At 39.6% G+C, this 25097-nt stretch overlaps 1 protein-coding gene across 8 annotated transcripts in view; it reads right to left on the reverse strand.

Annotated features, from left to right (window-relative positions):
• DPH6 (diphthamine biosynthesis 6) overlaps positions 1-25097 on the reverse strand; it is a 403785-nt gene that overhangs the window by 372965 nt on the left and 5723 nt on the right. For all 8 annotated transcript variants that reach the window (XM_045016405.1, XM_045016404.1, XM_045016406.1 and 5 more), the window contains exon 3: positions 24503-24696. In XM_045016405.1, coding sequence (XP_044872340.1) covers positions 24503-24696 — 194 coding nt within the window. The remainder of the gene's footprint in view (positions 1-24502; positions 24697-25097) is intronic.

Below are 25097 nucleotides of genomic sequence, written 5' to 3' on the forward strand. Positions count from 1 at the left end.
TATTGTTTTTATTTTAGGTAGTTACAGATATGTGATTGCCAGAGCCTCTTTCTCCATTATATTTCTCGGGTCAGCTTGCTGACTGACCAGCAGTATCTCTTTCAGGGTCTTTAAAGTGGCACTTCCAGAAAGGTGGAAGGAAGTTCTACTCCTCAAAATATCTTATTTTTTTCCTTTAAGTGGTGAGGACTTCCATAGGAATGCTGTGCCCTGCTAGTGTAAGGATGTGTGTGCGTGTCATACAGGTGCAGAGCGAACCCACCAAATGTATATTGCATACTGTACATAATTCAATCAGCATTGGGTTGGGGATAAGCCTGAAAATGTTCATCCCAAAGGATGAAAATTCCAGAAAATTATAAATGATTGAAAATAGAGAATTAGAATGAAACCATTAAGCAACCTTAACTATAGCAGTCGCTGCTGCTCTATAGAAGTTAGTTAACATATTAATGTCTCTCCATTGGGGAGGGCAGAATACTTAATGCCAGAATTTTAAAACCACTCTGTAGCTAATATCATGGACCTTGTATAAAAAATAAGATCTAAGTCTCACAATAAAAGTTGCTCTGAAAGCGTTTATTGATCTTCCCTCTGCAGCATACATCACCATTTCTGTAAAGCAATACTTTAGGGAATGATGATTCAGGCAATGAATAAGTCACTATGGCTAGTGGGTAATAAATAATGACTGATAGACTTTTCCCAAGAATAATGATCTGATCTCCAGTAGTATAGAGATAACGGGGATGTGACAGACAACAGGGGTACTTCCAGCACAAACATCTTGACAACTGAAGACCAGGAGTAACTCTAAACAAAGTTAAAAGAAGGTGACAAAAGGAGAATTGTTTCTCTTACATGAAAAAACAAATAGCAGCAGAACAAAAGATGAATACAGGGAAAGGAATGAGTAATTCAATAGGAGAGGCAAATAGTTATATAGCAATGGCTATCAAAGATTCGGAGAAGCACAAATAGCAGTTTAGAAGTCAAATTCAAGGGGGGGGGGTCTCTTATCTGTTCTAGCACATGGGCCAGAGACATGGAAGCTAAAGAAAACCAAGGAGACAACGCTATACTAGATAATTCAATGCATCTACTTTCAATGACAGTTTCTGTAATACACTTTGCCCTGCCGGTATACGATGGTATCATTGTTTCAGACACCAAGAAATACATGACAAAAAAGTCTTGTATCAAACCACATCAAACAGAGTCTAGGCAGCACCACTGGCTATCTAGAGAATCATTTACTAAGTTAGGGAATAAGGAAGAGAACACAAAACAAGTGGCCTGTGGATAACATGGAAGACAGCAAAAAAAGGGGCCAACAGAATGCAGAACAAATAGTTCTAGATTAAAAGAAATACCAGGGAAAGAGGAAAAGCACTCAGTGGTCTTCTATCCCTCATTCTTCATCATCTAACTGTAAATGTCATTTTACTGCAGCCTTAAGAATACTACTTTACTTCCCATAGCACTTTTAAAAATATGCATAACATAACATTACAAATTTTATTTTGTTGTTAAAAAATGTTATTCCTTCAAACCATAGAAAGAAAAAAATATCAATATGGTCTGTAAACTTCAATTCCAAGTTAATAACAAACGGGGCACTAGGGATGTAACAAAGACACAAACTCTCGGGGGGAGGGAAGTGTCATCTTTCTTTTTGTGTTGTTATGTAATGCTTTATTTTATATCGTATACCAGCAAGGCACAGTATATTACAGAAACTGTCACTGATATATATATAATATATATATATATACACACACACACACACACATTTTCAGATCTTGAATTTGACTTTTAAACTATTATTTGTGCTTCTCCAAAGCGTTGATAGCCATTGCTATATAGCATATTTAGTTTGTTTCTTGTGACATTTTTACTGAAAATCTAAAAGAAAGGAATTGATTGGGCATAGAAATACAATATCTTAAATAGATACCCTCAATATTCAATCTGCATAACTTTTGCTCTTCTAAAACAGTTAAGTTTTGGAAATTAAATGCTTTTGTCTGTTAAAACCTCCTTTTCAATCTTACCCTTGAAAATTTGTCTCAGCTTAGGCTTCATAAAAGGACACAAAAATTATTTAGCAGTTAATCTTTAGTAATTTCTTTGAAAATAAGTGTTCATGGACTACAAAATTAAAATATACTCTAAAAAACATTTTACTTTATGAGGTTTTTTTCAGTCAGAAACCACAACAATTTCCTCTCATAATCCACCTACATGAAAAATCAAAGAATTTGGGGTGGGAGGTTGGAGAGCAGGTATTCAGGAGGGTTGTATTTTTTGGTGGAGGGTTGTAAAATGATCATTGACATTTTAATTAAAGAAAGAAATGTTAGTAGAATAAACAAGACATTTCGGGAAACAGTCTGCAGTGGCTGCTCTGTCACTTCTTTGTATCGTCTTGGTAAATTATGCAGACTCTCACTAGACAGAGCAGCCGTAATTCACTGTCTCCAGTAATGTAATCTACGTTTATCACTATTTTAATTAAACTGAATCTTAATTTGGTACTTTTATTGCAAGAAAATATACCTTATTCCATTTTTTTCTCAATACACAGCGTCTTGTCCGTCTTGGTGGTTAGAGTTTAAAATTAAACACTTTTCTCATTGCAACTGAACCTTACCTATTAAACAATTAAAGAACTGCCATATTAGTTTTGATTATTAAAATGTTTTCATTGTACCTAAATCGACTTTCATTACTGACGCAAGATTCCCATTGTCTTTAATGGGACTTCTGCCTAAATACAGTGTGAGTGCTGAAGGTCTATTGATAGCATCTATCCAAAAGATTAAAAATGGAGATGAAATACCAATTCACAAATTACACATGAAATGCAATCCACCACTTAAAAACATTACAGGCCAACATCTGCCGTTTCTCTATTATTGCTTGCAAGGTTACTCAAAAAAAATTAGAACAATCCACAATGTCAACTGCAGACTTCTGATACGTTTCTGGGCTATCATATGGGGAAAGGGAAAAAAAAGAAAAGATACTGTAGATATGGATTTTATCCGAAAAGCCACAAAATATGGTTACTGAAATTTATGACATCTCAACACCTTTATATGAAGTTTATGAAGGTGGCAGAGCCTCAAATCAGATCATTAACAAGAAGATTCAGTTCAACCCAAAGAAAACATTAAATACCAAAAGTGATTGTATATATTGGCAATAACTGTGTAATCACTTTTACAAAATCTAAATTTAGTTAAATTTAAACTGTTAAGGAAAACCATTTCCCTATTTAACAGAATTTTAACATTCCTTCATTCTTTGCTGCTAATGTGTTAGCAGTTACTTTGCTCACAAATACATCCTTGTCCTTTTAACTACTCTAACGCATATCAGTCAACAGACAATAGATTTTGAGTGTGTTTTCGGTATTAGTTGGTGCATGCTCCATGCCATGATAATTGCTTCTTCCAGCAGCATTTCAGAATATAAAAATCACAAATGCTGGTAAAAAGTGAAGATCTGCTATGACTAGAGGCTAGAGATTATCCATAAACTAGGTAGACAAAAATCAAAGTTTCTATGTATTACCCTCTCAAAGCACCTCACCTCTGACCGGAAGGTGCCATTTTAATGTAGTCTTCATCTTCATTTATTATCAGATCTCAAACACTGCCAAGAGTGGTTTGTGATGCAGAATACTATCTACTACAAATGAAACTCCTAACACTTGTGACACGGTAAAAATGGTCTTCAAAGGTAGAAAACTGGTGCATTAATCTACCCTTCCACCACCTCTTCCAAAAGAACCAAGGGATGTGGGTAGTCATGTGTTTAACACAAATCATCAGAGATACAGGAATGTTTTGAATAGCCATCAATGGTTACATCATTAAAGATAATTTACTGCAATGACTTATGATTTTCAATTCATAGAAGTGCATTAAGAGTGTGTTCTACACTTACATTAACACTCCCCATCATAAAATAAAGCCATTTGACTTCTCACAGAGTGACTTTTATGATGCTGTTATAGAGGGAACTAATTGTAGTTAAAACATTTTTTTAAAAAGGTCACGCTTTTTTATTTTAGCACATAATATTTAAATAGTATCCTAGGAGTGGTGAGGTGGTTTTGGTTGTGTTTTTTTTTTTTAAACACAAGACCTCCCAATAAATTTCACATTTAGTGGGGAAAAAACATAAAATAAAAAGTTATTTGCACACAAGCTATAATGAGATACCAAAAAAAATTTAAACTTTAAATGAGTTTGGGAGACAAATGAGTACTAATGAATGACAAATACTTCAATCATTGTGTGAATTAAAACATCATCATTAATAAAGCCTATGTATCCAGTTCATAAGTAAGCATAAGTTCCAGGCAGACCATGCAAGATCCAGTTACGAAGAAGTAATAAGCACAAAGGGTCTGAGTTTAAAATTATTCTGTTTTGAAGCTCAGCTTCAAACAAAACTTCAAGAACAGTCTGTATGGCTCAGAAAATTTCATCTATCTTAAATTACTGTGATTAATATCTGGTACAATTTCTGAATAGCCACTGGGTAATGACAAGCAGTAGCTAATAAATCTGAAAGAGGACAGAATAGTCTATTTTGTTCATTCCCTTCAATGTAAAGCAGCCAGTAAAAATAAAATGTTTCCTTAAAAAAATGGGCTCTTGTATGAGCTAAAAATAAATCTAAACATCCTGTTCTTTACCTGTATGCTCACACCGGCTGCATTCATTCAGTAACTGTTTACAGACAAACCATAGAGGGCAGTGTTGTATCAGTTTTGAAGCTTTACAATGGAAGTATGGCCCAAGAAGAGAAAACTGTCAAAAAAAAAACCACCACCACACACACACAAACCACAAAGTTGGGAGGATGCAAATATACTAAGATTAATACAATAGTAAGGCAAAAGCAAAGGACAGAAACTCTGTTTCTGAAGAAGACTAGACTTAAAAAAAAAAAAACTTCACACAGACTGTCAGACTGAGAGGAATATTGCAATGCACACATTTGGCATTTCCTTTTGTAGTGCTTCCCATGGAAAAGGTAACTAATCATAGCACCTCCTTATCCTTTGCAAACAGCAACCTATTACTGGAATCCTGGCCACAATCAATATGAAAATTAGTGATGACTGTTATGCAATTCTTCTATAATTCTATCAACAGGAAGAATACCTTCTCACTGCAGTTTTGTTTAAAAGGCCAATTCTATATTTTACCTTTTTGTAATGACAGCTACAAATCAATCATTTCTATTCTAAAAGTGGTAATGCTGGGAAAATATATATCAAATGAAATCCTAACCTTTCAAGAAGAAATGAATTTAAATGTAGTGATCAGCGTCTGTTTAGCAACAATAAGTGTCCAGTTCAACATAATAGTCTAGTTATTGCTACACTGAAACAGAGACACACACAATATCAGTTGGAGGGGCGGGGGAGTATTAAATGGTACGCTTACATAAATAACTAATTCTATATTTAGGTAAAATTCACTTTATAAAAAGAAGCCTAGAAGAGATAAGTGCTTATGAATACAAAATGTGATGAAATATTTTATTGTTCAATTAGATTAAAGCTTTCTTGTCCTCAATTACATTTTATTAGAACAAATCCCAATTACGCTTCATTAAATGCTAATAAATTTTAAAATATACATTAATGCTGGTTTATGAGGGCATTGTAAACAATATAAAGAAATCAATTACCTCAGCACACATTAGTAGTATTTTTAATATTTTTCATTTTTTGTCCTTAAAAAGCACATTGAGATTGCCAACTAGGAAACCGAAAACACTGAATACTGAAATCTGTAGTAGGCTGTTTGACAGCAGCATGACAAAGCTCTTGAGGCCTTTTATGAACGTTAGCTTCACCTGTGAGTTAAGGAGAACGGGCCAAAACAAAGGGCTAAAAAAGAAATTAAGCAATGAAAAATAAGAAAAAATGCTAAAATAGAAGAAAAAATGCTCAAGCAAACAGATGGGATTGTCCCATTGGAAGACATCAAGCAGAGAACTGTTTAGCAACAACTGATGCACAAATAACCAAAATTAGCACAAAAAAGCTAATGGACATTGCCTGGTGGACATTCACCCACATGCATGCTCACAGAAATGCTTAGAACATATAGATAACCGTGGAAAGAAATGTACTCAAACATCCAAATAGAAAGGTACCAACATGAGACTAGATTACTATGTCACATTAGAAACAGGGTGGGTGAGGTAGTATCTTTTATTGGACCAGCTTCTGTTGCAGAGAGAGACAAGCTTTGGAGACACACAGAGCTCTTCTGCAGCTCTGGTAAAGGTAGTCCGACGTATCCACTTTGTCGCTCTAGTGTCCTGGGACTGACATGGCTACAACTACACTGCATACATGTTAGGCAAATCAAAACCAAGATTAGCACCAATCCAAAGAGAAAAGAAAGGAGGATATAAGTGTGCTAGAAAAGGGGGCTTCATCCTATATTTTGTCATCTTCACCAGACCTTGGAAGTGCAGGGTCTAATCCAAAGCCACTGAAGTCAATGAGACTGTTTTCACTGACTTCAGTGGGTTTTGGAACAAGCCCATAGGGCAGAGATCTGAAAATATTACACACTTCTTGACTTCTTAAAACTCTTAAATCATAAAGTTGTATGGTTATTAAAGGTGATCATATACTTGCAGTTTATTAAAATTCACAATGTTAACTTATTTTCTGCTAGTGAAAGACAAGGGTTAGACAGAAAAGTGTTAAATAAAGCTTCACTGTATTAAGTTAACAACTACACCAAACACTCATCTATTGCTTCCTCAAATTATTAATTTATTTATTTTTGTTTAGGTTCCTCCTGAGGCAACATATTTTTGTAGGTATGCTACATGCATGCAAATAAACTACGAGTTTTTGCTAGGTACTAACAATACCTCATTTTTTATATATTTATATATATACTGAATACATAATCCTACAAAAACTAGAATAATACAAATGGATTTAATAATTTAAGGAACATGTAGTTTCTAACAAAAAAGTAAACGTACTTTTAATTCAAAGAAATGGGTTTTCTTAAGTGATACATTCCATTCTTATTTTGACAGGCCTGCAATTGGATCCAAACGCTGCTGTTATTGAGATTGCTGAATCTATGCATGACACTTTGAAAGCAATTCTAATGAAATCCAAGAAAAAAGTTTTGATAACTTTTACAAAATTGATTTGAACACTAATGAATTTTTCCATTTAACTACAATGTTGAGTGCCAAAATGTTAGTACTGTAGATAACTTTCTAAACAGTCAAGGTATTTAACAAGATACTTGAGTTTACTTCCTCCCTGTGCAATGCAATGTATAAAAGCCGATTTTAGCTAACTAATTTATTCAAAGCTTGATTGTGAGCAATAGCTGCTAGAAGAAATACAGCATTGTTGATTCATATACAAGCATTTCACTTAACTACATTGGATAATAGCAGTGCTCCTAAAGGAGTATAAAAGCAACGTGATTAGCAGTCATTACTGTTAATTAGTGTTCATTTTACATTCATAGGGATGAATCTCTTCTGTGATGAATAAATGGAAAAGTTTCTTTCTGAAGGTTTGCCAAACCTGGCCTAGGTAAGTACTGGAATAAACAGTCAACTACCAGTAGCAGAATTTAAAACAAAACAAAACAAAAAAAAACCCCTAGGAACGGATCAGCATCCAATTAGTGAGACCCAGTTTTTAAACAGGAAAAGGTTTGAAGGGAATGAGTAAAACTGGAAACTCATACTTCACATTCTGCAATCTCACTGATAAAAGGAGGAAATGTGTGTTTATCAAACTTGCTATAAGTGCACAGTTCATTTGGCGTCCTGTAAACAATGCCCGCCTGCTCATTTCCAAATGCATGTGAGAATCTTGCAGACCCACAACATCATATTCAGCAGGCAAGGTCACACTAGCGATGCCCTGGAAATGGGAAATTAGGAAAACCTGGCAATCAGAGGTTTAAGGCTGACCAGAAAAAGCCCTGAGGCTTGCTTACCATCTTTCACCACTAGCCTGGCTGTCTGTGCTTATTCAGTATTAACACAACAGAACTGGGAGTGAAAGAAAACAATTCCACACACCTAACAGGGAGAAATACACTGACTTTCTTGTTTACATAAAGTTCAACATTTCTCACGGTAAGAAGCCACCTCTGAAATGTTGCTTAAGATCCCACTCCGAAAGGAAAACATATTCCTCCTGAACATTTCAGACAAGAAGTGGGGAATAGCAGGCATCCTGCTGATTAGCAAGCTTCCTCATTCCCCCCTCATTTTAAAATTCAAGCTAGAATCCAACCCTCAACTTGTAAATAGAAGAAGACACAAAAACAGAGGAAAACAATTATTTTACATTGCTTACTGTGTAGCCAACCACATGACCACTTCTTCCTTCCATTAATCCACCAAGTCACTCGTTGTTAATTATTACAATGGTACCCTATATCTTCACCAGAAAAGACAAGAGGCTCCACATGAGAATCAACAAAAGCAAACTGCTGGCCATGTAGGTCATGCGTGTCAAGGGACAATGCAAATTCTTGCAGAACAAGATCTAGTCATTCTAAAAGTGAAGAGAGGCTACTATCTACTACATGAAAACGACATGCAGAAATCAGTGCTGAAAAATTCACCCTCTAAAGAGAAGTTCAATTATTTACTTCTCTCTCAGCAAAGGTCACTGATTTTATTGCCCAGAGCAACACACAGCATTTAAGCATTACAGCCAGAAGGATACACAGTTCCAGAATTTTCACCTATAGATAATCCACATAATTAGTACTCAATCAACACCAGAAGGCCCTAAAAATAACTGCCATTATTGCGTTTCTCACTGCTGTTCCCTTAACTTGAGTAACAAAAAATATGTTTAGTTTTTAAATAATCACTTTATGAATTTCATTTGCTGTATACAAATTTAAATTTCAGTTGATGCTCATGAAAGCTCATGCTAAAATAAATTTGTTAGTCTCTAAAGTGCCACAAGTACTCCTGTTCTTTTTATATAAAGCTTATCTGTCAAAAATCAGAACTATACTCACTCCTCTTGGTTTGCAGTTATTTTAATGTCTGAACATATCCGTGGTTATGCCTTTTGAAAACTTCTCCAGAAAGATTGCCTACCACCTGCTGCAATTTCAATATTCTGCAACTTTTTGCATGTAATAACAGGAATGTTTAAAGGAACTACTGCACAGATTAAAGATTCATTCAACAGAAAAAAATAGAATAATGGAATTCTCTTAGACTGCAAAGGAATGGAGTATGATGGTCAAACCATAGGACTGTGCGACCAATTTACTGACCACCTTTATTTATTCAAAATTTATTCATTAGTAAAAGAGGGAGAGTACTACCTAACCAATGTGGTGATAAGATGCTTAACTAATTAGGTAAAAAGGACATTGAGATACTCAGGTTAAACGTTTTAAAAGTTTTATTACTAAATTAGTAACAAGTTAATTCATCCCTTTATATAATGCATAATTACTTTCACTGAAGTCTCTTTCATATTTTATATTGTCATTCTTCCATTCATTAAGTAAAGACAATGAAGTACTGTACTCTTTCCTCTCAGCACCCATGTGTAACTCACATTAATTGGAGCAAGGTGTGCATCATGAAGAGAGCACAGTACATTGTAGGTACTACTGTAGATGAAGGAAAAGGTCATGGTGAAATTAGCACCTTTTGAAAAAAAAATCAATGTTTTAAGACAAAAGAAGCAGACAAGTTCTTGTTTTAAGTATCTGCAAATGTAGACTTAACTAAACAAAACTGGATGTAGTATTTTCTGCTGATCTACAAGTTACTGAAGCTATAAAAACACTTTTTAAAATTTGTGACTAAGTCAAGTAAATGGTAAATAACATTTCAATTCAATAATTATGAAATAATATTATCCTAAAACATTTGTTCAAAGAAAAGTTGCACAGTTGACAAATGGTTTAGTTGTACAAATATTTAACAATACTTTATAATACGTTAACAGACAGTACTTTAAATCCAGCAACTGCAGTGGGTAACTCAACAAAAATATAACTGTTTCAATGACCATACTGTTATTACACAATATATGCCACATGTACGTAGTACCATCTTATTAGTAATCTCATATGCATACCATGAAACACGTTATGCGGCCAACTACCAACCAAACCCAATTTACCTCTAATCTAAACACAGGCTATGCGATATAGTTATACCAAGAAGGTTAGACTTTGTTATGCATTCAGTTTTCCTGATAATATCTGAAATATATTACTAGTTGTTTATTGGCCACTAATTCTCCAATTTGTACTTTTGTATAACTAATGTTAAAAATCTATGTACATTATTAGAAAACAATACTCATTCATAGCTTCCAAACCAAAACATTGGACAATCTAAATGAAATGAATCAACAATAATCAAAGCAGAAACCATCTAACTGCATGCAAACGGTACACCATTATACTACCTCCTCATTCACACACACACACACCTACCCTGCACCTTTCTGGAAGGGCTCCTCCCAGACTAAACTACTTTAGATAACTGATAAAATTAAATATGTATGAAAGCAGAAATACATTTTTAGTCTTCCCTTTACCCAGGCTTAGCATAGCAGCAATTGAAAACGTATCTTTTGTTCTTTATAGGTCCCCCAAAGTACAATTGCCTAGCAGCACTACCCAGCATCTCTGTAATGTAATCCTTCCACCAGTCAGAGCTGGCAGCAACAAGACCCAGGTTCAGTATCTAGGGGTTCCTTTTCAACAATACAACACAAAACCAGCTGGAGCCCCCACCCAGTGACCTGGGACAATTACACACCACTCCATGGGTGCCTCTAAAAGGCAATACTTCCCCTCTTGCAAGCACAGAGTCTGAGTGTAGAAAAAAAACTTTTATTAAAAGGAGGGAAATAACGCAGCATCAATTTGGGAAACACCGCAAACAGGGTTTATAAACACAAACCATGAGCAAAAGACCCACCACCAAGTAAGTTGGGCAGTGTCCTTTTCCCCTCAGGTTCTTAAGTCCAGCAACCCAAAAGTCCCTTTAATGTGCCCGTCCCTTCTCTGCACCCCACTCATAGCTGCTGTCCTTGGACGGTGCAGACCCAGAGTTCAGAGGTGCATCTGCAGAGTTCACTTCCCCCCCGGATGTAGGGGGAGGTAACTCGCCGCCCCTCTCTGCCGGGCTCTGCTCTGGCACTCTCCACCAGCCACCCTATTGGCCACTCGCCACACCTCTCCACCAACCGCCCTGCTGGCCGCTGGCCACACCTCTCCACCAGCGGCCCTGCTGGACATGCGGCGCGCCTCTCTGCCAGCCACCCTACTGGCTGCACCAAGATGTCTTCAGGGTCCCCCTCACTTAACACCTCTCAGTGATTTCAGCTCTCAGTGATTTCAGCTGTTAGTGGGGGAGCCTCACTGCTGGTGCACACTGGGCAGTCTCTTGCATCAGAGACACTGTCCCCAGGCAGGTCTAATACTTAGACCTAGGTATCATTGATTTCAGCTCTGCAGCATGTAGCAAGACTCTCAATTGAGTCTAAATTAGCTCTATTATTACACAGTGGAGAGAGGAAGGGTCAAATGATGTCTGGGGCCCTGAGGCAAGGCCCACATCAAAAGGTAAAAGTACCTGTCCCCACCCTCTCTCCACTCACTGGGCTTTGGAATTCATGTCTCCTGCCTAGCGAGTGCCGTTCAGTTGAGGGTGAGTCCTTCAATTGGGAAATGCCATGTACAGTTTTGCAGCCCCTGATTCACACAACAAGGATAACAACCTTTATTACTCTTTGCCCAATAACAAGGAGATTGTGGATCCCACACCAGCCAAAAGTGATCATTTGGGCAAGCAGTCTCATCATGCTGAACACCTAGGCAGGGCGGGTGTGCCCGAGCAAACAATATAGGCTCCTGAAGTCCTTTTCCACAGCTCATCTCTAGATGTCAAGGGAGAGCTCATTCAGACTCTGCTTACATCCTCCCCCCAGCCGAGAATTTGTCATCCCAACAAATCACACTCCCTATTATACCAAATTCATTAGTTCCCTCCAAAGGGCCTCAGGAAACCCACTATGGCTTCAGCAAGCCTGTGAGCTAAGTGTATTGGTTCTTCGCTAGCCACCCCAGGTGCATCATAAGTTAAGCGGTTTACTGGCCTTATAACCCTGTCCCACCTATTGAGAATGTGCATTGCAGAGGTAGGGGAGACATATTCTTGGGCGACAGATGGTGAGGGTTCCTTTGAAGGTCCCTCGGCTACTAGCATAGGCCCCTGAATCTCTGATTCTAATAGTGGAAGGTTCAAGGCACCCAGGACACCTTCCACCTGTATGTCTCCACTGTCCAATAACCTGTGTGTGTCAGGGCGGTCTCACTAGCAGCACAAATGTGCCAGCAATGGGCCTAAATACTTCCTCCACAGTGTTTAGGGATGAAGAGGTGGAGCTCTCTCTTGGTTCAGCTAATCGAGACCGAAATCTTGTCTCCATCCTTGGATACACCATGGTAGTGTCTTCCTCCTCAGACTCACTCTCAGATGTGCTGAATAGGTGTAGGTTAGCCACAGGGAGCACACTATCCATGCTGGATGGTGGCTTTGGTCTAGCACTTTTGCTCTGCCCAGCTGTCATGTTTAGAAGCAGAACTCTATCCTCCAGCTGGAGCTCCTCCGAACGCACCCTAGCATCATACCGATGTTTGTTACGGTCTGAATTTTTCCAAGCTGCAGACGTAGCTAAGTGATAAGCATCCCACAGCTTTTCTCTTAGTCAGGATACATACTGCTGATGAGTCTCATCGCTATCGCCATCATCTGATACACCAAAATACAAGTCTACGGGTAATCTTGATTCTCGCCCAAACATCAAGAGATATGGGGTTACTCCCATAGCATCGTTCTTTGTGGCGTAGGCATGCACCAAAACCACAACATGCTGGCTCCGGGTTGCCCTCTGCTCTGGCTGTAAAGCCCCCAACATATCTAACAGAGTTTGATTAAACCTCTCTGGCAGAGGATCACCTTGCGGGTGATAAGGTGTTGTCCTAGACTTTTTAATTCCTGCTATCCTCAGCACCTCCTTCAGAAGGTGACTCTCAAAGTCCCGCCCCTGATTGGAGTGTATCAGACCTGGGAACCCATACACTGAAAAATATTTTTCCCACAACACTTGAGCAACAGTGGTAGCCCTCTGGTCACATGTGGGATATGCCTGCGCATATCATGTAAAATTGTCAGTCACTATTAAAATGTTCCCGACATTCCTCTTGTCCACTTCTAAAGACAAGAAGTCAATGCATACCAGCTCCAAAGGTTTGCTGCTGCTGATGTTCTTCAAATATGCAGCTCTAGTGGGCAGAGTTTTCTTCTGAACACATCGAGCGCATGTCTCACATTTCCTGTTAACGTCTTCAGACATCTGGGGCCAATAGAATCTACTATGAATAAGTTCCAGGGTCCTCTCCACTCCTAAAGGTCCAATGTCATCATGCAGGGCCCTCATGGCCAGGGCTCTGTACTCTTTTGGTAGCACTAGTTGCGGTCGTTGCTTTTGTAAAGGGTCAGTGGTAATTCGGTACAGCACTCCCTGAATCAGTTTTAGTTTGTTCCATTCTGTCAATAGCAGTTTACCCTCAGGGTTAGGTGGAATAAATCTCCCCTCCCTTTTGGCAAGTAGTTTATCACGAATTTCAGTATCTTGCAGCTTGGCTTCTTGCCAGTCAGCCGCATTGAGCATGGGCAAGAGATTGGTCCAACACGATATAGTTCACTGAAGCAGAAAGGCACACTTGCAGGGGGCAGGCCCGGAGCTTCTGCAATACAGCCATGAAGGCTCTCATGGGCCTCTGGCTCTCAACAACTCGCACTGAAAATAGCTCTCACTCCATCCATAGGTATCACAGCAACTTCCGATGCCTGTGGAAGCTGGGACAATGCATCCACATCTACTTTGCTTCTCCCTGATTGGTACTGAATGCTGAACTCGTAACTAGCCAGGGTGGCCACCCATCTCTGTCCTGTAGCATCCAGCTTAGCACGTGTTAACATATAAGTCTGGATTGTTGCCCGTCCACACTTGAAACTGAGCATCTTACAAGTTGTCTCAAAATTTCTCAGTGATGGCTCCTTTCAAGGCCAAGAACTCCAGTTTGTGGATGGGGTACTGAGTTTCACTATCAGACAGCCCTCGGCTAGCAAAGGATACAGATTTACATTTGCCTTCCACTTCCTGGTACAAGACTGCTCCCAGAACCTCCAAACTAGCATCAGTATGCAGGATAAACTGTTTCCTTGGGTCAGCAAAGACTAGGACTGGAGCATGAGTTAGGCAATTAATGATTTCCTGAAAAGCCCTTTCAGATCTCTCATCCCACCATGGTCCAAATGGTTCTAAGGGGCCATAGTGTCCCTGCTCAGGAGGCTTTGGGGACCTCCCCTTATTCTTGGTCTTAGATTTGTTCTTGCTGGACTGGTATCCCCTGGTAAGATCATTCAGAGGTTTTACAATGGTAGCATAGTTCTTCACAAATATGCAGTAGTAGCCGCTAAATCCAAGAAAGGTCTTGAGTTTTCTGTAATTACTTGGGCAAGGCCATGCAGTGAGGGCATCTGTTTTATCGCGATCAGTACTCACACCCTCTTGAGACACAATGTGACCCACATACTTCACCAAGGTTCTGCAGAACTGGCATTTGTCAATTGAAAGCTTCAGCCCATAGGCTTCCAACCGATCTAGAACTTTAAGAAGTCTTGCTTCATGCTCCTCCAAGGTTCTTCCAAATACAATCAGGTAATCAAAATAAACTAACATTTGCATTAAATTCATGTCTCTCACAACTTTCTCCATAAGACGTTGAAATGTAGCAGGTGCTCTAAAAATCCTTTGGGGCATGCGTTCAAATTGATAAAATCCTAACGGACAGATAAGGAGAAGATGGACTTTATCTTCTTCTCCCAGAGGAATCTGTTAGTATCCACTTTGAAGATCCAATACAGAGAACCACTGGCTATGCAGCAAATAGTCCAAGGCATCTTGTACTCGAGACACAGTGTACTGGTCAACTACAGTGCACCTGTTTAGGGTGCGGTAATCAATACATATCAATTTTTTTCCATTCTTCTTACAGACCACCACAATGGGTGAGGCATACAGACTGCAGGACTCGGTAATTATGCCATTTTCAATCAGCTCCTGAAGATGATGTCGCACGTCTTCCATCTCTGAGAGGATACATTACCCTGACTAATGCTGCATCCTCTCACCTGCAGTCCTGGCCCCCTTACCACAGAACCCCAAAGAAGCAGTGTACCTACAGGACGTTTCATGAGATCTGGGTGAGGGAATGTAGCAGGGTGGACCTCTGCTCCTGGTTTGAAGGGGGTTTAAAAAGTGGCCTGGCAGGGCTTGAGAGCTGCTGCTCTCAAAGCTGGGCTGATTAGGGAAGTGGCTGCAGCTGGAGCCATGCCCCAAACTGAGCAACAGGGCCTTATAAGAAGGCAGGGAAGTCAGAAGCCAGACAGTCTCTCTCTGCCTTCAGAGAGAGAAGGGCCTGGCTGCAGGGAACTGAGACAAGGTACCTAGGGTGAAGCAGGGCTGGGGAAAGGATGAGGAGCTGGGAAGCTCCAGCCTAGAAAACCCCAGGCTGCGGCCTAGCACAGGGCAAGAGGTACTGGGGGTTGCAAGGGACAACCCGGGGGAGGCAAAGCAGCAGGTCCAAACCCCCTTTGCCGATGATGAGTACTGGATACTGCAGTCTGCCCCAGCGAACGGGGGCTAGATAGAGACTGGGCAGTAGCCACTACTGAGGTGAAGTGGGGATAGGAGGGTGGGGGTTCCCCTGGGACGGGGAAACCCAGTTAAAAGTTAAAGGGGCACCGGGGTCCTGGGAGGGACACGGGGGCCAGTACTAAACAGGTGGATCACCGGCCTGCAGAGGGTGCTCCTGGGCTGGAAAGAGCTAATTCCCCAGAGTCACCAGCAGGAGGCGCCGCAGGGGTGAGTCCGACCCTGTTACAGGGAGCCTATCGAACCAATGTTCCTCCCTTTAAACCTACTACTCTGGGGATTGATGAATTTGGTTCATTCTAATCACTACATGTGATTACAAAGCAGGCTATGATAACATCTTGCTGGAATTCCTCTAGCACCTTGGACCAAAGGCATCACAGTGGCTTACTAACTTCTGCATACGGGTCTATAGCAGGGCAGTTACCCCGCTCCTAAGGAAAAGGGTAGGCTGATTGGAAGAGGCGGCCACAGCTGTGGCCACACCCAATCAGGTCACAGCTGGCCCTGATATAAGTGCTAAGAGAGGAGCTGGGTCAGTCTCACTCCAGCTTTGGAGTGGGAAGGACCTAGCTGCCTTGGAGCACAGGGTACCTGAAGTAGAGCAGTGCTGGGGAAGGGAAGGCTCCAGCCTGGCAACTCCCCAGGCTGAGGCCTTGTTAAGGCCGAAGGAGGTACTGGGGCTGCAGAGATGCAGCCAGGGATAGGCAGCTGGTCCAATCCCCTTGCCAATGATGAGTGGCCATTACAGACTGCAGTTTGCTCCAGAGAAAGGGGGCTAGAAAATAACTGGCAGTAGCTACTGAGGCAAGGTGGGCATAGGGTGAGTGGGTTCCCCTGGAAGGGCAGACCCAGAGTGTGGGGACTGCCATAAGGCAGCACCCCAAAGGTAAGGAGCACCAGGGTCTGGGAGGGAAACTGGGGCCTGTGGCAGGAGAGACACCGGCCAGCCGGGAGCGCTCCAAGTGCTGGAATCAAGTTAATTCCCAGACAACCAGCAGGAGGTGCCGCGGCGGTGAGTCACCGATCTGCTATGAGGTCATTAATAAGAAGAAGTTACCACGCACTTGGCATTAAGCAAATATGATTGCCATTTTTAAGCCTGGCAAGGACCCCTACAATGTGTCGAGTTACCACCCAATATCCTTGCTGTCAATGTGTTTCAAGGTGTTTGATCCTCCAACGAACTGCTTCAGATTTGGACGATGTCATGCAGGTCGGGCAGGCAGGGTTCAGGAAAGGACTACCTTTATCGAGAACAGTTTTCAACAAAATCCAAAAACAGGAGCCATCTTCTTTGATTTGTCTGATGCTTATGGCATCGTTTGACACAGACACCTTTTGTTTAAACTCTCTCGAGTTGTCCCACATTGGGTGGTTGAAATAATGGAGCTCTTTCTCCAAAATATGCGGTTTAGAGTACACCTGGGCAACTGCTGTAGCTCTTAGAAGTGTCAGATCAACAGCTTTCCTCAAGGTTCAGTTCTTTCACCAATACTGTTCAATGTGTACATCAGGGGTCGGCAACCTTTCAGAAGTGGTGTGCCGAGTCTTCATTTATTCACTCTAATTTAAGGTTTCACGTGCCAGTAATACATTTTAACGTTTTTAGAAGGTCTCTCTCTCTGTCTATATTATATAACTAAACTATTGTTATATGTAAAGTAAATACGGTTTTTAAAATGTTTAAGAAGCTTCATTTAAAATGCAGAGCCCCCTTAACTGGTGGCCAGGACCCGCGCAGCATGAGTGCCACTGAAAATCAGCTCGCATGCCACCTTCGGCACACTTGCCATAGGTTGCCTACCCCTGGTGTACATCAACGATCTGCCAGCTACACTCTTGCACAAGGTTATCTATGCTGACAACATCTGCTGCAGCTACCAAGCTCAGTCCTTCTCAGAAATTGACGAGGTCTTGTATGATGATATGAAGCTCATGGCAGTCCATTATAGTCGATGGCACCTGTAGCTGAGCTTTTCCAAGACGGTTTCTAGTGTATTTCATCTGCATGATGCAAGCCACGAGATAAATGTTTTCTTCAACAGCCATCTACAGCATGATCCAAACCTGGTTTGCCCCAGCGTGACACTGGATAGGTCATTAATGTACCTCAACCACTTGAAGACGATGGCAGCCAAAGTCAACACTCAGAACAAGCTGATCAGAAAATCTGCTGGTTCAACCTGGGGTGCAAGTACCCAGATACTTAGAACATTAGTCCTTTCCCTCTGCTATTCACCAGCAGAGTACTGAGCTCCTCTCTGGTGTCGCTCATTTCACACAATGCTGATCGATGTAAAGCTGCCAATATTTACTAATATAGCACCACCCCATATTCCATGAGAAAGCCTCTGTCGTGCAGCTGGCCAGGATCAATGAGAATAGCGACCTGCCATTGTACGCAAACATCTTCAACCACCCGTCAGCTTGCCTGTCTTCTAGATGCCCTTTATGGTCATTTATGCCACCACAGGACATGATGGTGGAATCTGCTTGGTGCAACAACTGGTCAGCAATGACAATTGTCAATCACTCTCTCGTCACTGACTCAACCATCTGTCCACTAGGTTTTGATCTGCCAAGGCACCTGTGGTCATCTCTGAACCAGTTTCGAACAGGAAAGGACAACTGTGCAGCCAATCTCTTTAAACAAGGTTTTCTAATGACCTGCAATGCAGCTGCAGTCAACTTCAGACTATTTCAGATATCCTTGACAAGTGCCCACTGACTTATTTCGACAATAGGCTATTGGCTCTCCATCTGGCTGATTATGACACCATCAAATGGCTCGGCACATTGTGCATACACTGAGAGGGAGAAAGGAGAACCAAACCCTTTAACATGTGCAGGACAATATGAGAGAACAGTTAGAACATTACTCAGCTATCACAATATTACTCCTAGTAAACAAAACATTTTGCTGTCTTTGAATAAGTATCAGTCGTTTTCCATTCCAAGACCATATACCCCTGAGCTTGAAAATTAATTTTAAAAAAATAGGTTTAAAACTCATTATACTGCTTTCTACTGCTGCTACTAAAAAAGCAAAAATGTTTCTGGCTGGGGCTTTTGTGGGTTTTAGTTGCCATCCAATAAGATTGCTGATCCATGTTGTCTCACCATTTTTAAAGCAGAATTCCACTCTGCTTTCCTTCCCCCCCCGACACACCGCGATAAAATTAATGGCATGATATGGTACAGCACGCAAAGACTTTAATAATTAAAATATTTCTGTCAACACATTTTTTATATTGATCTAGTTGCAATATTTATTTTTCAGCTGATAATCAGTAACAGATACTGTAATTATCCTGCAGTCCTCAAGTCCATCATACCTGTTTTTCTCAAATGTGTTTTTTCTTCTTGATAATCTTTAAGACTCTAACCTTGCAAAGCCCTCCACACACAGAACTCGCACTGAACTCAAAATAACTTTGAAAATATGCACGAGACGATGGAATTGTAATCATACTTCATAAATGGGTTCACATAAATTTCTTTAAATTATAAACAGAATTATAAATATTTGGGATAAACTTTCCAGAAACTCAAGAATAATCATGTCAGAAGATTTTATTATGGTAAAGGACAAGCCAATATTTCAAAGAAAAAATGCCTATTAAGAACAAGATCTATAACATACATTATATATACACACAGACACATATATATATCAGAAGCACAGAATGAACCTGAAGACCTCTATAAAGGTTAACTGTCAACAAACCTTATCAACTAAGGGCCAAGTTCTGGTTTCCTTTGAAGAGTATGAGTAAGGAGACCTACTCAGGTGATTGGTAGAGAGTAGAATCCTCCACCTACACCCAACAGCCTGGTATGGAGCACCAACAAAGTAATCTGCATTCTGCTGTACTGTCTATGGGTCCACTGTACCTACCCCCTAGACATAGGTTTTAGCCACAGGACCCACATGTCACAGACCAACATCCTATACCTCCAGCGCTCAACTGACCTGCAACCACTCCAACCTGTGCCTCAAGCACTATGGTAATGGAGGGCCATTTAAGTACCTATGATTGACTGATGGAGGATAGGTGCTTCTGAGAATGCCCTCTGTACAGGCTCTCCCTGGCCCGCTCCATTCATCACTTTTCAGGCTTTGAACACACACAACGAGGAGGACCATCTAAAGAAAATTTGAATCACTTAGAAAAAAGCTATTGGTAGTTAAAGACTTGCACATTAAAGCTACAAAACTGCATATTGTAATAAATAAATGCTTAAAATAAAAAATCAATCAAATGATTTCAATTTTGCCATTAAATTTTAAAGGCCAAAAAAATCCCGTTCCATCTTTTTCTAAAAACTAGTGAAGACCAACATAAAGAATGATAGCTTTTCTAGATTCCCTTTCTTCCCTATAATTACTCAATTACTCAGGGGAATGTTTACATTTTTAAACAAATCTTGTTTTCATGAAACTGTTTTTAAAAATATTTAATACTTTTCAATTCATATAGGAGGATTTGACCATAAAGGAAAAGTCAGATAACCAGGGAAATCTGGTACTCTTTTAGGCTTCGGTCAATAAAGCACTTAAAAGCCCACACTTAAGTCCCATTAGCTTTATTTAAGTATTTAAACAGGCATTTAAATGCTTTGTTGAAACAGGGCCTTAGGCACTAATCTTGCAAGTAAATACACATGGTTGGACACATGGATTCAGTAAGATTCCCAGAGTGACCTGCCTAGTATATTAAAATTAAATTAGCCTTTAGGGTTCAGAATTTATATATCCCACATTCAACACACATGGTACTATAAACTGAAGACTATATATATATATATCCCTTACATGTTACACATAGGACTGGAAGGGACCGATTAGGTCACTTACTCCTGGGAGAATTCTGCATCGCTGCACGTGTGCAGAATTCATGTCCCCTGCAGATTTCTTTGCTTTCCTGCAGAAAAATGACTTTCTGACAGGGAAGCATAAGGATGCCCCACCCCCCTGCACCCCCCTGAGCCCCCACATCCAGAGCCCTACACCACTGACCCCTAGTGCACCAGACCCCACCCCACCAAGCCCCACTCCCCCAGCACCCAGACCCCCCCGCTGCTGAAACACCCCCCCCCGACCCCTCTGCTGAGCCCCAACCACCTTTAACTTGAAGTCCCTGCAGAGTCCCATTGCCTCTGCACCTGGAACCCCTCCCCCCCCTTGAGCCTCTGTGCATCCAGATTCCCCCACACCTAGACCCCGCACTGAGCTGCCTGCACCCAGAATCCACTCAGCTCACATCTGGATCCCCCCCACACTGAGCTCCTCCACACTTGGATCCTGCCTGGTTGAGTCTGCCTGACCCACACTTGGTGCACCTAGCGCAGAGGGGCAGGGCCTCAGGGTGTTTCTGGAGCAAGCCCAGGCCATGCACTATGTCAGGGTTGGGTGCAGCCTCACTGCTGAGTCCGGGTCCTGTGGGTGAGGGGGCTGCAAGGTGATCTCCCACCTTTATGCAGTCAGTGGCCTGTGCTCCCCACTGCCATGCTGGAGCCTCTGCATTTATTTATTGACAAACAACACTTGCAGAATTTTAAAATATTGTGTGCAGAATTTTATTTTTTTTCGTGCAGAATTTTTAATTTTTTGGCGCAGAATGCCCTCAGGAGTAGTCACTGAGGCCATCAATACAAACTATACAACCTACTATGTGTAACATATAGGGATATAAACAGTAACTCTAAGCAATCTTTATCCCCTACTAACACATTAGACTATTTAAAAAAAATCTAATTTACCTCACATATTTCACATAGGGTGGAACACAATATCAGAATGGTCAGTTTCACATTTGTCTGCAGTCATTTTCACTCTCTCAGTCTTATACACTAGCACAAAACTGCTATGGTGGGCTTTCAAACACTGCAGGGTAATATTTACATTTTTGAAAAATCCTGTTTTTATAAAACTGTTTTTAAAAATATTTAATACTTTTCAATTCATATAAGTTTTTTTCAATGTGATTTGTTTTAATTTATTATTAAACAAGCACTTGTAATATAAGCATACTTTACAAACTAAACGCTAGACATATTATGTGGTTTTATTCTAGACAGACCCTTTCCTGCATCCTCAGATCCAAAGCATTACATAAAAAAAAGAGTAATGCTATTTTGGCCACTGCTTTCAAATTATTTCAACTTAAGACTTTTAATAAAAGTCTGAATTATTAAAAACCTTCATCAATTCTCTTTTTTTCCTACTTTCAACAGGCAACAAATTGAGCTCTCTTTAAAAAAAAAATATATTGTAACACCATTTAAAGAAAATTTGAATCACTTAGAAAAAAAGCTATTGGTGGTTAAAGACTTGCACATTAAAGCTACAAAACTGCATACTGCCATAAGTAAATGCTTAAAATAAAAATCAATCAAATTATTTTAATTTTGCCATTAACATTCAAAAGGTAAAAAAATTCCAGTTCCATCTTTTTCTAAAAACTAGTAAAGACCAACATAAAGAATGATAGCTCTTCTAGATTCCTTTTCTTCCCTATAGTTACTCAATTATTTATTAGAGTATTCAAGAACCCCATTGCAATTTTTACACCAGAATTTCATATATGGGTTTGACTGTAAGGAGATGGTTACACAATGTCTACTATAAAGGCAACGTATTTCCAATATTTATGTCTATAAAATATCCCATAGTGGAATTCATATTTCCACACAAGAAAGAAGCAGTTATTTAGTTACAGACAACTTGATAACATCTCTTTCAACTATAGTTATAATTATCGTGTACGAACTTCCAAAGCAGAAGTTGTCAAGATTTAACATTAGCATTAATTTATGTCATAACTGACTGTTACTATAAAGATAATGGCAAAGCATCCATTTCTCCAAAGACAGCATGGATCGAAAGGGAAATTTCATCTTAATTGCCACTAATCTCCCCATTTTTAATTAAATTGATCAGTAATTTATCTTTCCCAGCCTTAGAAAGCTGTTATCACGAAGCTTCCAACAGACAGCATATCTGTACTTCCCTTCTCCAATGCTGTCATTTTCAAAAAAAAATTAAAAATGCTGCAGCATGTTTCCTCAAATTACTGTCCTGCCTCCTATAAACACCGTGTTTAAAAATAAAAAACTTCACTGATCTCTCTGGACTGGTTGTACAGCCTCGAATGCCCTATTTCTCCACAAAGATTTAGAAGGAACATCAAGAATCTTGTATTCCAGACTAATGGATACTATGGGCAAAATCCTAGCCTCACTGAAGCCTATGAGAGTTTTGCCACTGATTAAAAGAGCTTTGAGAAAATATAACATGTGGTCTCAGAAAGCAGGAGTATGGAGTATTGAGTTCAGGTCACTTCCCACTGGATCCCAGAGATATCACCCATTCCATCAGAAGAAACTGTGGTAGGATAACAGACAGAAAGGCAGTAATTTCAGAGGAAAGATTAACCAATCCAGAACTTCCCAACTTTATGATATTAAAATTAAATAAGACTTAAAACAACCAAAGAAGGACATAATGAGTTTAGTCACCTTGCCCTGGTGATAGTTTCTGATCTCTATAACATTCATCTTAGAACCAAATTATTCATACAATTTTAATATAAAATAATGAACAAGCCATTTAAGCATGACGTTTTCAAGTTTATCAATTATAAATCTGATGAAATAAAATTATAATTGGACAGGTATTGAATACTTAAATCGAAGATCAGAACTGTCTTTTAGGCAACTTAAGGAAGTTTTTCTAGGATTGTAAATAATATTCAAATTAATCATTTCATTTTTGTGACAACTTTCACAATTAATACTGCCTTCTGACATTTACAAAAATATGACTATGTATTCTGGAAAACTCAAACATAATCTGCTGAAAGACATTCAGGACAATGAAGAAACTTCAACTCTGTCATTCAAAGTTGCTTCTTTCCTCTCTGTGATCCAAAATCCATTGGAACCAATGGATGTCTTTCTACTGATTTCAATGGGGTTTGAACCAAACTCCAGATAATAAAGATCACATTACATTTTTTGAAAAACAGCTGAATAAATTTCAGTGTCTTAGCCAATATATCCATTTTTATTGAAAGAATGATTTTATTGCTAAAAAGATTGGGTAAAGCTACTGCTGAGTATATAATGGTATTTAAACATAGTCACTGCATTACCAACATCAACATCATAATTGTAAAGTACTTGGGAATACTTTGAGTATGAAATGCAGTATGAATAATATTCTAGCACTTTGGGTTTTACTTTATAATACGTAAGTCCATGAAAAAGCAAACGCATACATTTCCTGTACACTAATAAACAAAATTCACACAAAATCTATGAGAACCAGTGGGAAACAAGCAAAATATTACATGAGTTGCATAAACCTCAGAGAACTTTACATCACATTCTCATGATAAATAATTCTCTTTACATATAATACTTTCTGAATACTTTTGCATACAATTGTTTATTATGATGGGCATCTATTTATTGTATATGATCAAGGTTTTTGGTTTAAAATGAGGGATAATCAGTATGGTCTATCTTAACAGATTAAGATAGTAAACCCCCATTTCACATAAGTTTATACTGGAAGGAAGAACAACAGACAAGAAAACAAATATTACACAGGAGTATAAATATTTTTTAAAAGTTTTTAAAAGTTTTCAAAACTTTCCAAGAGGAGTGAGTTATGCAACGTACCTTAACAAGTTTCAAAAGCTGATAAAGATCTTCGACCTCATCTCCTTCACACTTGGTATACACTCTTCCAGTGTCCACACTGGTACCCTTTATGGTGTGACGATAGAGAGGCAAATCCATTGCTTCAGCATATAGGTCTATGGCATGATGTCCTACTGTCTGATACATGTAGCTGTCCAGCTCATCTGTCCCTTCTGCCACAATTAAATAGAGACTAAGTACATCATTCAGCATTTATAGAAAATCATAATACTTTAAAAGCACCGAAAGTACTTAAATCTGACTATTCCTTAGTTCATTGACACACACATCTGTGATGGCATCTCTACAAACATGGAATTAAAAAAAATGAATTTCTCCCCTCTTATATTTACATATAACAATGTGTCTCATGCAACTGCCTACTTCTCAATGGAGGTGTCCACTTCACTTCTCCCCTACCATTTTCAGTGCTTCCTCCACAAATCCCCCACTACAGATCCAACCCAGAACCAAGTGAAGCCAATGGTAATTTTGCTTTGCTATGCAAGAGGAACACAACCCCAGAGGCACAGACCAATAGTTTTTACCTGTGTTCCAGCATACTTAGTGCAAT

Source organism: Mauremys mutica, chromosome 4 (genome assembly GCF_020497125.1).
Source record: "Mauremys mutica isolate MM-2020 ecotype Southern chromosome 4, ASM2049712v1, whole genome shotgun sequence".
In the NCBI taxonomy this organism is placed as follows: Eukaryota; Metazoa; Chordata; order Testudines; family Geoemydidae; genus Mauremys; species Mauremys mutica.